The 15,176-nt window shown below is 32.6% G+C and overlaps 1 protein-coding gene across 1 annotated transcript in view; it reads left to right on the top strand.

Moving 5' to 3' along the window:
• The window catches only part of ROBO2 (roundabout guidance receptor 2), a gene marked incomplete at its 3' end in the record, with an annotated part of 582,226 nt that overhangs the window by 464,735 nt on the left and 102,315 nt on the right, over positions 1-15,176 (top strand). The window contains exon 7 of the mRNA XM_082624487.1: positions 466-477. Within this exon, the coding sequence (XP_082480613.1) occupies positions 466-477 (12 nt within the window). The remainder of the gene's footprint in view (positions 1-465; positions 478-15,176) is intronic.

The raw sequence follows: 15,176 nt of genomic DNA, 5'->3' as shown, positions 1-15,176 counted from the left end.
AATGGTTCTGACTAACCATGCTTAAAATCCAATTGCTATTTAAATCAGACAGCAAGCCCTTCTTTTATTGACATGGCATTTGCTAGCCTGTGACTTGAATAGTTATATTCATCAGGTTCTTAACTTTGGGGTAACACAAGGCTGTTTAACTCTAATAAGATCTTTGAAATAATAACTCTAGTAAATGATGATGACAATAAGACCTTATGTAAAGTACCTCTCAAATTGCTTAGAGTTAAACTCGGTGTGCAAAGTAATTATTTTCTTAGAGTTCTATCTATAATTATGTTCAGTTTTTATCAAGCTAGGACATCCTGTTCATACTTGAATAATGAGACTAGAAATCACCCTACTGTCCATACTTAAATGTAACATTACACATCATGCATTCTGATAATTTTCTTTTCTTTCTTTTTTTTTAAATTTCTTTTTTATGTTCTCACCACACCATTGTAATGTCTACAGCTCGCCCTGTTGGTAAGTAGCCATCCTTCTATCCATTTCGCATGGCTTTGTACAATGCTTCATAGCTCATGCATAGTAGGATATGACTGAATGAAATACATTTGTTCATCCCTGTTAAAATATTACTTGAGGGACTGTCTGCTGTAAAAGTTGCTCCTAACTTTTTCATCACTTTACTAAACCGTTTTGTAGTGGCTTTTTGTTACTTAGCAATTAATAGGTAACAATTTTCTTGTAAAATAATATATGAATGATGAATATCGTAAACTTCTAACTTTTCTTGAGAAAAATACAATACTTCATTTTTCTTATGTGTATAAAATATTCAATTATTAGTTATGTTTGATATTCATTAATATAAAAGATTATGAACTAAATTAAGAAGTTCTATTATTTTATGCACTTTTATTTTAAGCTGCTTAGAGTCTCCGCTCTGTAAGGGTATTTTGTACTGCTGCATACTTATTATCTGCATGCCTACTTAAAATTTAGTAGAATGCTTCAAGTTACTGTAAGTTGATGCTTACACTAAGAGGAAAAGGGAGGGATGAGCCGTGTTCTTTGGCATGAAAAGTTGTTTGAATATATCTTTTTCTTCATTTGGCTTTGCAAAACTGAAGTTAACAGCTTGTGCTTGCAGTAATTTAAGTGGTAGTTATTTGTAAACAAAAATAAGGTATTTTCAAATGTATTGATAAACTTTCTGCATCTCTTTTAAAGTTTTGCTTAACCTACTGAGAAATGTGTTTGAATAAAAGAAATCTTGGTAATTGTGTTATAAGTAAATAAATAGATATATGCATAAATGGATGGGTGGGTGAATGAATAAATTAATTTAGTACACTGCTTCTTTAATATACCAAGAGATACTTTAAAAAGTTATTCAATTTGACACAGCTTTATAAATGGTCCACCTCACTTCAAAAGCTTTCTTATTATACTGGCTTGACATTGTTGACATTTGATGTATAGCCATCCAGACTCATAACATTTTTCCCCCTTTGGTTGAAACATTCACAAACATTATTGTTATGTAATGTACTCTTATATGGATAACAAATACAATAAATAAAACTTTGCCTTCCCAATCTGAATTTCTGCTCTGCCATTTCTGAGCAGTACTTCCTTTGTCAGTTATTCAACATCCTTAATCCACAATCACTTCCTCTATAAAATGGAGAGAAAAGCGCTGACGTATCAAAACTGCTATAGGAATGAATTGAGTTCAAAATTGATCATATATGTGAAAAAGTTTTGTATGCCAACATTTGTTAACACATTCCTAGTTTCTGAGACATACATTATTTCACATTTCAATATTTTTGAAGTATGCTTATGGCTTATGATTAATTTGAACATAAACTGCAGGCATTTTTTCTTAAAACACAATTATTAAATTGATCATGCTTTTTACAATTGATGCTGTTAGAAAATTAAAGAATATACTATAGTTTTAATTTTCTTGCATTTGTAAGAATTCATATTAATAATAACTTTACATATCTATGGTATGACATCTAAAATTAAGAAGTAAACGGGAAAGAATAAGATAATAACTTCATAAATTAACAGGAAAAATCACATTTAAATGATAGATCTTTATATATAGAAGCCTTATGCCAATAAACCATGACCACTTGATTTCTATTATTTCACAAGCTCCCGGAATATAGAACAGTATGTTAATAATTTCCAATATATTAAAATTCATGAATAAAAAAATACCTTGTTTAGAAAATGTGGTATACAGAGAGTATTGAGATATATTTGTCACCTACAAGGCATTTCAAAAGTTATTTCTGTTTTTTATTCTTTTTTTTTAATGATTTCTTAAATTCCCATTGGACTGGAACTAAAGAATAGCTTCTTGACACATTGTACTTTATTCTGGGAAAGTCTGTCATTTCATAAATCTTTCTTAAATGGCTTATGACAGTGCTCAGAAATATGAAGGACTATACTTTAAACCTGACAACTACTATTAATTTGGGAAACTGAATGTATGATATGCTCTTATTGGATCACCAAGGAAGACACTGATAATGTGGAAATTAGCCTGCTTTTTCTTTGCATCAACTTTTTACATCAATTTTAATTCAGGAAGTATAGATAAGCCAACTTTTATTGTAAGGTGAGAAGCTACAAATTAAGTAAAATCATGAATTAAATATTCAAATAATAGAAAACTACATTAATATTTGTTACTAGACTAAAAGTTTTTTAACTTTGAAGCTCTTAGCAATAACATAATCAGTATTCTACAAAGTAGAAACCACAGAAGGGGGAGAAAATCCATCTTTTGATTCTAGTATAAATTATGTGAAGAACTACGTACCAACTATGTAAAATTTAGAGAAAGCTCAAGGGGTAGTTCCTAAAGATTTTAAAACAAAATTAGAAATATATGCATATTCTGGAAAACTTACAGATTCAGAAACCAATCACTACATTACATACCAGATGAAACATGATTGTCTGTGTGGAAAGCCAATTTAGAAATCATTTTAAACCTCCAAACTGGATGACTCTTATAAGCTGCATTTGAGTCAAAGAATTGGAAACTCTATGCAATTTACAGTTGGAATAAACACCTTCTTGCCTGTACTTTTGAGAGTGTAAGAAAACTCTTGATTTTGAGGATCATCAATGTGGGAAGTCCTACTGAGAGCAAACAATCACATACTTGCCAATGGAACAAAGTAGTCGCCAGATTTCCCTTCCTCATCTGCAAGGTCATCAACACCTCAGAAAGAGTCCTGGAATCTAACTTCCCTAGTTGCCCTTTACCACAAAATCCAGATAAATGCCACTTTGGTCATTAAAAATCCACCAACCCTTCTTGTGGTTTTGACTTTTTACTGTTCCAAAGGCATTCTTTATATGAGAGCAAAAGTACATCCTAGGACAGAGTTAAGTCTGAATGCTGAAATATTCATTTGTTTGTTTGGAAAACTCTTTTGATGAGGGAACTGACAGAAGAAAAGGGTCTAAATAGAGATAAATATCTTGCTTCCTATACCCATCTGTCTTATTTTCTATTGGAAGTCTTTCCCAAGCTTAAAAATAAAAAAGAACATCTATTTTGGAGATGGGCAACACATTTTTTCCTAGCAGCAACTCAAAACATAATGAGTAATTTGGAAAAGGACTGTCAAACCTACCAGCTGCCTTGCTTGTGAAGCTGAGGCCTGCTCCATTTTGAGTTGTATATACCATATGCTAGACGGTGATTGCCTCCAGTATGGAAACTAAAAAACTGAGTATATCAGGTGAAACTCATTTAAAATATCAAAAACAAATTGACAATACACGACTTTATGGAAACTTCCAATTATTTCCTAATTTAGTAAATCAAAAGTATGTTTCTTTTTATAGAATATAATTGGCCACAAGAGTGTATAAGTATTGAGAAATATATACGTTTTTGACAAAATTCCCATCTTTTATTATTATTATTATTTTAAAGAAGCAGCCACTATTCTAAACAGAAATCTATAGGGACATATTTTTTTAATCTTTTAACTGTTTAAACACAAAAATTAACATATCTTCATTTTAGAAAGTTCTCTTTTGAGTTGAAGTGGAGTTTGTTTTATAACATGCTCTGAAGCATTTTATTGAGGCCACCAAAATATCCAATAAAAAGTGAGTGACTAAAAAAAATAAAAATAAAATTAAATAAAAAATAAAAAAAATTGAGTGACTGAAAAAATTCATTCAGGAAAAAATAGAAATCAGATAATGCTTTAAAAATAATGTGAAACATTTAAAACATCTTTAGCTCATACTAATTTTTCAAGTGAGAAACAAGTAGTGGTTACTTCTCATGCTTGGCTGGTTTTAGTCACTGACAATTCTTTTGGAAGCACCTTGTGTGTTTGACAATGTCTGTTCAATGCCTCTAATTTGAAGGGTAGGTATAAAATTATTGAGTCATACTTTCTTTTCTCAGACTTTGGTGAAAATGTTTTATTGTTTTTGTATTGAATGGTACTGTAGGGAAGTACAAGGCTTACAGAATATTTTTATCCTCAGCTGGGATACCATTTTATGAATACAAATATGAATACCAATGTATTCCCTTCTTCCTTAACTTTGCTGGGTTATACCTTGGGCCTGATCACCCTGTGTCTAATGTTCCTAGGACAGCACATCCCCTAGAATCTTCAGATTCATCCTTTAATTTACTCTATTTCAAAATGGTTTCTTCTGTTTTATCTCTGAATACTTTTTCTGTCTCACTTCTTTTTCTCAAATACATCAGTTATATTGGCTTTCCTTTGTCTCAGTTCCATATTTGTTAACTTCTCTATAATAATTTTGAAGTCATCATTCTTTCACATTGTATTATTTCTTAATGCCTGTTTATCACCTTCCTAACTTTTTCAATTGCAGTTATCATTTTTTCTTATTTCTAAAATATATTTCTTTAATTTACTTTAACTTTTTGTTCATTTCCTTGATAAGCTTGAACAAAGTATTCTTCTTCACTTGTGTTTTAACACCTTTACCCCTTTTTGAGATTTTTTTGTTTGTTTCTTTTTGAAGGAGAGACCCTGTTGTACATAATTCTATTTAGACTATGGACAACTATTTATTCAAAAGTATTTCTGTGTTCCCTTGGGTTATTTTTGGATGATATAAATGCTTTATCCCCCTTTGATTAATTGATTATGTTCTTTTCTGTCATTAATTAATAAGTAACTAGTTAATGTACAGTTTGCTTTATTTTATTTTACATAGATCCTGTTTTGGTCCCTATTTGATTATTAATCATCTAGTTAACTGCTGAAAACTAGGATTTACATGTTTGGAGAAGAGAAAGTGAAAAGTATCAGGGTCATTCAGTAACCTCTACTTGAACTCTTATCTGGAATATTTTTTCAAAAAACATGTTATTTTCTCCTTGGTAAGCTAGTGATTCTAGTAATACACAGCAAAACACTTTATGTTACAAACTCTCTGTATTCCATAGGAAACACTCTTCATCTTCCTTCATACTCCCTGCTTTGTAATGAAGACTAGTTTTCTACTGCTGCATAACAAGTTACCACAAATTGAATGACTTAAACAGCACCCGTTTTTTAGGCCACAGTTCTGTAGATCAGAAGTCCAACCAGACTCAACTTGGTCCTCTTTTTAGCATCTCACAGGCTAAATCAAGATGTTGATCAGGCTGAGTGCTTCTCTGGAGACTCTCCAGAAGAATCTACTTCAGAATTCATGCAGGTTGTTGGCAGTATTGAGTTCTTTGAGGTTGTAGGATTGAAGTCCTCATTTCCTTGTTGGCTGCCAGCCAGAAGTTGCTCACAGTTCATTTGCTAACCTTTGCGCATGGCTGCCACAGCCTTCAAAGTCAGCAGTGATCCCTTGAATCCTTCAGGTGCTTTGCTTTGTATCTCTCTCACTTCCCAGTCTGCTATCAGCTAGAGAAAATTCCCTGATTGAAAGGTCTTATGTGATTGGGTTAGACCCCTAAACTAATCTTAAGGTCCCTAAGACCTATCTTAAGGTCAACTGATTAGTTACCTTAATTACATCTACAGAATCCCTTTTGTCACATAACATAACATACTCATGGGAGTAACTCCATGAAGGGAAGGTCATAGGGGCCCCCTTAAATTTTCACCATCCATAGTAGGCTTGGCTTTTTCTTTCCTTCAATACCTTCTCTCCAGACTCCTTAATTTTAGTTGGTTATCTGCAAAGTCATGTCTCATATTTCCCAAATCTCCTTCTTGACTCTAGATCTCCTTTCTTTCTATCAAAGGATCATGGATTGGGCTCTCACAGTATTGACAGAAAATTTTTGTGAAATTGGCATTGATAGAGGATTGTGGATGGGGCTAGCTGTTGCTCACCTTGCATCCTCATTTTCCTCCAGATTTGACCTTGTTTGGCAGGAGTACTTCACAATTAGTGGTTTGAGGCAATGGTAGTTTTTCCATATTATTCATTTATTTTGTTATGCTTGATAGAGGAAGGTGGAGCAATAAGCCTTTACTCCATTACTCATTAATTTTGGGATCTATCCAAATGAAAATAAAATAAACACTAAATCTGTTAACTTAGTAGTTAAAAGTACTATAAATATCAAATATCACAACAATGTAAATATTCTGGCTAGAAAGAGTATTATGAGATTAGTAGCAAGAGATTTCACTGGCTATTGCCAGAAAGAAATAGCATCAATATTTTAATCACACCTTCTTAGAAAGTAAAAATCTTCACTTTTATAAGTTATAATAATTTGTTGACAGAAAGATATCATCATATCTATTTACATATGTATATACTGTAAAATATATATCATGATGTGCATTACACCTAAATATTATATGCAAGACATTTGAATTACTGCACTACTTATTTAAACATATTAAATGTCACTCAAGGGAATAGTACATAATTATGTTCATTAAAATATATAAACTACTAAATTAAATTAAATTTTGAGTTAAAATACGTCTGAAAACTTTTTTAAATCTCTTATGGCAAACATGGCTTCCCAGATTCATTGAGGCTATTATTTTCATCTCCCCTACAAAACTATTAGCTCTTTGTCAGTAAATACATTGTTGTATTTATCTTTCTGCTGCCTCTAGGTCTAGCATAACATTTACATGTGGGAGGGGCACGCCAAATGTTGGTGCAGTTAATTGATACACACATATGCATACATAGGTAATACTTGCCTAGAAAATGTTTATGCAAGCAGTTTTAAACAGTGCTATAAAAAGATTAAGCAACATTAATGGTAACAGGCCAATCATATAGTCCCCATTCTGCTAGTAGGAGATAAAATACAACAAAAAAGCAGGCACTAATGAGTTAGGATGGTGCCTTACTAAGCGTGTAATTAATGTTATTAAGAAACATTGCAGTTGCATATTAAAATTCCGTTAACTAAGCAGCCCTTCAGCTTCAGTACATTTGTTCCTTGCTTGCAAGTTTCCCCCCCCTTTTTTTTTTCTGATTGGCATCTTCATGCAGTCTTTTTCTAAAAAAATGAGATAATGGGATGTGATCAACCTTTGTGGTTTAGCTAGAGTGCTGACATGACAGTTCTGGCAAGTTGACAGATTAAGTGAGTGAAAATGGATGTCTTGTCTCACCATTTACATGAAGAGCCATTTTTAAGCTATAGTTTTCCCTCCTCACCTCCACACTTACAACCTCTTCTACCCACAATACTGAGAACTCTAGCTTTCTCAGTTAGTATCTGGAGAGGATTTTTTTCACCACTACTTGAACTACTTTTCTTCTGCTGGTGAAAATGAGATCTTTTTCAAAAATAATGTAAATATTGCCTCATTTAAAGATTCCTTAGTTTTTAAATTAATAGTATTTTCCTTGAAAGTTAACAATCCCTTAAAGAAAACAAAATTTTATTATTTTATTTTCTACTCAGTATTTTAGTTCGGAAAGCAAAGTAGAGAAGCAAAGCTAGATGGTGAAGGACAGTATAATATGGGAAAATGTGATTTACAATTCAGAATTCCTTGAAATTTAATTTTTTTCTTAATTTGTAACTTGTAGAATTCAAAGGTTTATGAAATTTGCATGTTAGATTTCAGAATGATTTCCTATAGTTACATGATTTTCTGTACTTGCCTATAATTTAAGTGCCAATCTGAAATATAATAAAATCTAAAATGATCTGTAAACATATCCAACTTAGTTACTTTATGAGTTAGCTATTTCATTTATTACAATATAGAAATATTTAATACCATTAGAGGATTAAGTTGGACTTGTTAAAGCCAGTAAAGACCATTTACACAGAAAAATACATGTTTCCACCAATATAATCCTTCTGTTTAACAAACAGACTTACCTGCTTTTCTAAAGGTGTTAGTGAAGCCAGGTGATGGTAATGGTGCATTGGTGCAGTCTGGAAAACTTCTATCTCTAACATAATGCATGTATTTTTCCCTCTGTGAGGAACAACCTCACACCCTTCCTTTCTTACCTACTTAATCTCAAAAGAACAAATCTCTCTCTCGCTCTCTCTTTTTCTCTTTCAATGCTTTCCCCAACTGTTGGAGACAGACTGAGTCAAGTTACTCTCGTAATGGTGGGACATCCTGTATTACAGCAATTACCATGTTCATCATGTTGTTTCATGCTTGATTGTTTGCATGTGAGTTTCCTCTGGTAGGCGGTAAGTTCCAGAGAACAGAGATTTTAGTACCCTCAGACCCTGACACCATATAAAACCAGTAAATGTTTGCTTAAAATAGTTAAACACTATTATGAGTTAAAGTGCCAACAAAGATCTGAATTCATTTCTAGTACAAATTTATCATAATAAATTATTATTTTTATATTTATTTAATAATTTAATAATAATAATAATAATAAATTTTATTCATTTATCTATTATTTTTTCCAGTAATATGTTGCCTTAAAAAAATTAAGGTCAAATATGGCTATGTGATGAATTGGGAGATTGGGATTGACATGTATACACTAATATGTATAAAATAGATAACTAATAAGAACCTGCTGTATAAAAAAGAAATAAAATAAAATTCAAAAATTAAAGAAAAATTGGCTATGTGGTGGAGCTGTTTATTATAACACTGTTTTTATGTACATGCAGTGAGATCTAAATGTGCAGGGTACCTTGAACCAAATGAGTTTATCCTTTTCAAAGGCATTCTATTTATTCTAGATAATTGTAGAATTATTTCATTTTTTATATTTACATTGCTCATTTTCAAGGAGAAGCATATTATCTGTGACTGTACATTAAAGAACATGGTTTTAATCACTATCACAAAACATACACATACTTTTTTGTGTGTATGTCACATTATCACCAAAACTCAATACCTTTGACCCTCTTTGGAATTGCTTTCCCAGTTATTATACATGTCAATTTAGAAGGTCACTTACATTATTTTATAGTTATACTATATAACACATTTGACTAGCTTCATGGCCTACTTTAGTCATCAGATTTTGAACAACCATGAGTAACTTTTAGTTTTCAATATTATATGAACCTTCAAAAATTAGTCTTCCCACAATCAATAAATTCCACAACAGTGGTTAAAAAATATAAAGAGTATAGCTGCAAAATTGGAACACGTCTTTACTCGTGCAAGGATTGAATGCAGTTTGTACATGCGAGGGCTCTCATAGGTGGAGAGTAGAATATGAAATCTAAATAGATGAAGAATCTAAAGATTTTGATTCATTTCAGTCATTTTATTTTTTTGACCACTATACTTTCCATATTTATGAAAACAGCAGACTATTTAGTAGTTTTACTTTTTCATTTTGACATTAAGAAAGCATATATATATATATATATATATATATATATATATATATATATATATATATAACATATATATTGAGAGATAGATTATTAGATTATTGTTGAAAAAAGGTATAGATATTGGTTTTTGTTATGGAATAAGAATTTTTATTATTAGTTAGAAGTAAGGTAATGGCTGAGAAAGAAATCACAGCACTCATCCAGAAGAGTTATTGCCATGGACTCAGTAAGAAAATGATTAATTGGAAAGGTAGGTAATTTAGCAATTTGATCATTTATATTCCTGAAAAAATAGTGAAAAATGAACAAAATGTGAATAAATGGGGTTTATAAAAATGATCATTTTAAATCCTATATCCCTAAGTTATATTTTTCATTATAAATTCATTATTTCTTCTGGTATGGATTATGTGTTAATAAGTTTCAAATCAAATATTTTTATGACATTATGCATTTTTAGTATTATTAACAGAAATTCTTTTGAAATCAAGTGAAGTGTTAAATAGTAAAAATTAAATAGAATTAAATAAGTTGAAGAAACAATCATTTATCAATTAGAAGCCAGCCTATTCTGATTACTGAGTAAATGTTCATCTCTTACTCCTGCTCTACATTTCATGCTAATGAAATGAATTTTTGCTATTTCTTGTTGCTGAGGCTAAGCCTATTAACTAATTTTTTTTGCAGGAACTTTTAGAATTGGTAAACATTTTTTATGCTGTTTTTGTCACTCTGGGGTGGTGGCTACTCATTTATAGTCTTTAAGTTATAGATTTTCATTTGGTATATTGGGCATTCTTTACAGAGGGGCATATAAGAAACAGTTAGGAAAATTTTTCAAACATATTTTCTTTGACTTCTCCCCACCCAAATTACTATAATAGTGAGTTACTGTCACTGGTAAGAATGCATCATAGTCTTTAGTATGATGAGATGGAAAAAAGCGAGAGTATTTGCTTTAAATCAAGAATTTTATTTTGTGTTCATTATTTGGAGATTTTCCAGGCCAAATAAAGATACCATTTCATTGCAAAATAATAGACAGCACACCATACCACTAAGAGTTTACAATGGAACAGAAGACTCAAGGCACACAGGCAGGGGAAACAAATAGAGAAACAAGACAATACAAGCAAGGGCAAGTACCTTAAGTGGGAAGAACACATGAAAAGTACAAGATTAGAGTGTGTTCAGGTTAATCGTTGTCGACAAGGTGGATCAAAGGATAATAGATATCAAGATGGATTAACCACTAGAACAAGCAAATACGCATGCAAGTGATCGAAAGTAGACTGCTCTGCTGAAATGTTGGAGCTAGTTGGGGACAGGTGAGCATCAGGATGGTAAAACCCTGGGCTAGCTGATGGAAGACAACATGCTACACAGAGAAGAATGATTTGCAAGCATTGCAATGGCAAGCAATAGAAAAAGCAATGTAGGTTTTTGAATAAAGAATCACTTGAAATAAGTATACTTAAGAAAGGTTGTACTTACATGTGGCACAGAAAGAGCAAGATTATAGGTTTTATGTACTTTAACAATAAAAGCAATTATTTAGGAAAAACATGTTATGATTTTAACAACATTATACCATATTGGAAATTATAGCATATAATTCTTACCCTTCAGTTTGGTAATAGAAATGACAGATTCTCAGTTAGTCATGTGGTTTGAAGTGAACCATATGTGTTTAAGAGGTCCAACTATATCAGATAGATCAGAAGTCAAGGCCTTCTTCCTATCTATTGATTTAATCTTTAAAAGCCTCCATGAGATTCAATTTTCTGGTCTTTACATCATAATGATAGAAGTTAAGACATAGGGCTCTTTGAATATTAAATGAGATAATGCCTGTGGATGGTTTAACACACCTCCAGGTACTTAATAAGCACTCAATTAATTTTAATTATTGTTGTTGTATTAAGCAGTTTTCAACTTGCAAATCTTTAAAACAAGCAAATGATGGAAGAATGTGTGTTTCAGATATGCTTATAGAATATAATTTAACAAGCAAAAAATATTAAATAGCAAAAAAATTTTATACTTGAGTTTAGGATACAAAGTTCATAATCTTTATTGTTACAGAAGAAGAAGCTTATTCACTCAGGTGCAAAACTGTACCCAAAGGAAGAGCTGCTGAGGGTGCCTATAACCACCCTATCACATATTAATGTATGCAACTTCTTCATGACTTTCTCCATGTTCATGTCTGCCACAGAAAGTCATATTTTCCTGTAAAAACAACTCTGAACATCATGTGATCACCTTTAGGGTTCCCCATCCCACATCTCCAAGCCCACCTCATGCAAGGCCTATGCTTCCTACTCGTGTTCAGCCATCTGATTTCCATATCACCCACTCACTCACAGCAGCGGGCATTAGTGTAACAGAGCTGTAGCGTGACTTTGATTGAAGCCAGCTTGGGCTGAATGCAGTATCAAAGCATAACCTAACAAAAATCAAATTTAATTTACTGTGGATTGTATTTAAATTTTCAAGAACACAGTTTTGGGTGAACAGTACCAGACCTCTAATCTTTTTTTTTTTTTTTTCTGTGTCTTCTTCTAAGACTTATTTTATTAGGTCTTATATTTAGTTTCTTGATAAAATTTCCTTAATTTTTTAAAACATCTTTATTGGGGTATAATTGCTTTACAATATTGTGTTAGTTGCTGCTGTATAACAAAGTGAATCAGCTATATGTATACATATATACCTATATCCCTTCCCTCTTGCATCTCCCTCCCACCCTCCTTATCCCACCCCTCTAGGTGGTCGCAAAGCACTGAGCTGATCTCCCTGTGCCATGCAGCTGCTTCCCACCAGCTATCCATTTTACATTTGGTAGTGTATATATGTCAGTGTTATTCTCACTTTGTCTCAGGTTACTCTTCCCCCTCCCTGTGTCCTCAAGTCCATTCTCTACGTCTGTGTCTTTATTCCTGTCCTGCCCCTAGGTTCATCAGAACCATTTTTTTTTTTTTTTTTTTAGATTCCATATATATCTGTTAGCATATGGTATTTGTTTTACTCTTTCTGACTTACTTCACTCTTCATGACAGACTCTAGGTCCATCCACCTCCCTACAAATAACTCAATTTTGTTTCTTTTATGGCTGAGTAATATTCCATTGCATATATGTCCCACATCATCTTTATCCATTCATCTGTCGATGGACACTTAGGTTGCTTCCATGTCCTGGCTATTGTAAATAGTGCTGCAATGAACATTGTGGTACATGACTCTTTTTGAATTATTGTTTTCTCAGGGTATATGCCCAATAGTGGGATTGCTGGGTCGTATGGTAGTTCTATTTTTCGTTTTTTAAGGAACCTCCATACTGTTCTCCATAGTAGCTGTATCAATTTACATTCCCACCAACAGTGCAAGAAGATTCCTTTTTCTCCACACCCTCTTCAGCATTTATTGTCTGTAAATTTTTTGATGCTGGCCATTCTGACTGGTGTGAGGTGATACCTCATTGTAGCTTTGATTTGCATTTCTCTAATGATTAGTGATGTTGAGCATCCTTTCATGTGTTTGTTGGCAATCTGTATATCTTCTTTGGAGAAATGTCTATCTAGGTCTTCTGCCCATTTTTGGATTGGGTTTTTTTTTTTTTTTTTGATATATAGCTGCGTGAGCTGCTTGTATATTTTGGAGATTAATCCTTTGTCAGTTGCTTCATTTGCAAATATTTTCTCCCATTCAGAGGGTTGTCTTTTCATCTTGTTTATGGTTTCCTTTGCTGTGCAAAAGCATTTAAGTTTCATTAGGTCCCATTTGTTTATTTTTGCTTTTATTTCCAATTCTCTAGGAGGTGGGTCAAAAAGGATCTTGCTGTGATTTATGTCATAGAGTGTTCTGCCTATGTTTTCCTCTAAGAGTTTGATAGTGTCTGGCCTTACATTTAGGTCTTTAATCCATTTTGAGTTTTTTTTGTATGTATGGTGTTAGGAAGTGTTCTAATTTCATTCTTTTACATGTATCTGTCCAGTTTTCCCAGCACCGCTTATTGAAGAGGTTGTCTTTTCTCCATTGTACTCTTGCCTCCTTTATCAAAGATAAGGTGACCATGTGTGCATGGGTTTATCTCTGTGCTTTCTATCCTGTTCCATTGATCTATATTTCTGTTTTTGTGCCAGTACCATACTGATTACTGTAGTTTTGTAGTTTAGTCTGAAGTCAGGGAGCCTGATTCCTCCAGCTCCGTTTTTCTTTCTCAAGATTGCTTTGGCTATTTGGGGTCTTTTGTGTTTCCATACAAATTGTGCAATTTTTTTGTTCTAGTTCTGTGAAAAGTGCCATTGGTAGTTTGATAGGGATTGCACTGAATCCTCTAGTATAGTCATTTTCACAATGTTGATTCTTCCAATCCAAGAACATGGTATATGTCTCCATCTGTTTGTATCATCTTTAATTTCTTTCATCAGTGTCTTATAGTTTTCTGCATACAGGTCTTTTGCCTCTTTAGGTAGGTTTATTCCTAGGTATTTTATTCTTTTTGTTGCAATGGTAAGTGGGAGTGTTTCCTTAATTTCTCTTTCAGGCTTTTCATCATTAGTGTATAGGAATGCAAGAGACTTCTGTGCATTAATTTTGTATCCTGCTACTCTATCAAATTCATTGTTTAGCTCTAGTAGTTTTCTGGTAGCATCTTTAGGATTCTCTCTGTATAGTATCGTCATCTTCAAACAGTGACAGTTTTACTTCTTCTTTTCCCATTTGGATTCTTTTTATTTCTTTTTCTTCTCTGATTGCTGTGGCTAAAACTTCCAAAACTATGTTGAATAATAGTGGTAAGAGTGAGCAACCTTGTCTTGTTCCTGATCTTAGAGGAAATGGTTTCAGTTTTTCACCATTGAGACAGACCTCTAATCTTGATTAACCTTTTTATATCTGGGTCTACTCCTCTGGAAATCACACAATGTACTTTTCTTAAGGAGCTATTGTTTTTAACTAGTACATGTGTAACTGAACATTGAATTGTGCCACTCTTTTTTCTTCATTTCATTTCTTGTTATAGCTGAAGCAATAAAGAATCATCACTAAATAGGTTAAGCAAGTCGGTCGTTACATCATAGTTACAAGAGATTTGTCTAATGCTTCAGGTTTTAGAGAAGACAAAAAAATATGTACTTTATAGTCTTCCTTCTTCAAAATATATGAGAATTGCCATTTCTATAACTAGCAGATTCTTCTGGAGTTTATAACTCAAACTCTTTAATTCACATTGGGTTTAAATATGTGTTTTGGATTGTCATCCTGAGGACCTAGTTGTGTTTTTTCATATTTAATGAGAGCCATCATAGAAAATCCATTTTGTGTGTAGCACACTTTGTGCTATCGTGCTGTGTTGATAAAATGCCACCTCTCTGCTTACTCCCTCCCATTTTTGCCATCGGCCAAGTACTGTCTTTTC

Source organism: Mesoplodon mirus, assembly GCF_964341445.2.
Source record: "Mesoplodon mirus genome assembly, chromosome: 6".
NCBI lineage: Eukaryota > Metazoa > Chordata > Mammalia > Artiodactyla > Ziphiidae > Mesoplodon > Mesoplodon mirus.
The sequence above is the reverse complement of the archived record's forward strand: the minus strand, read 5'-3'. Positions and strand labels throughout refer to the sequence as shown.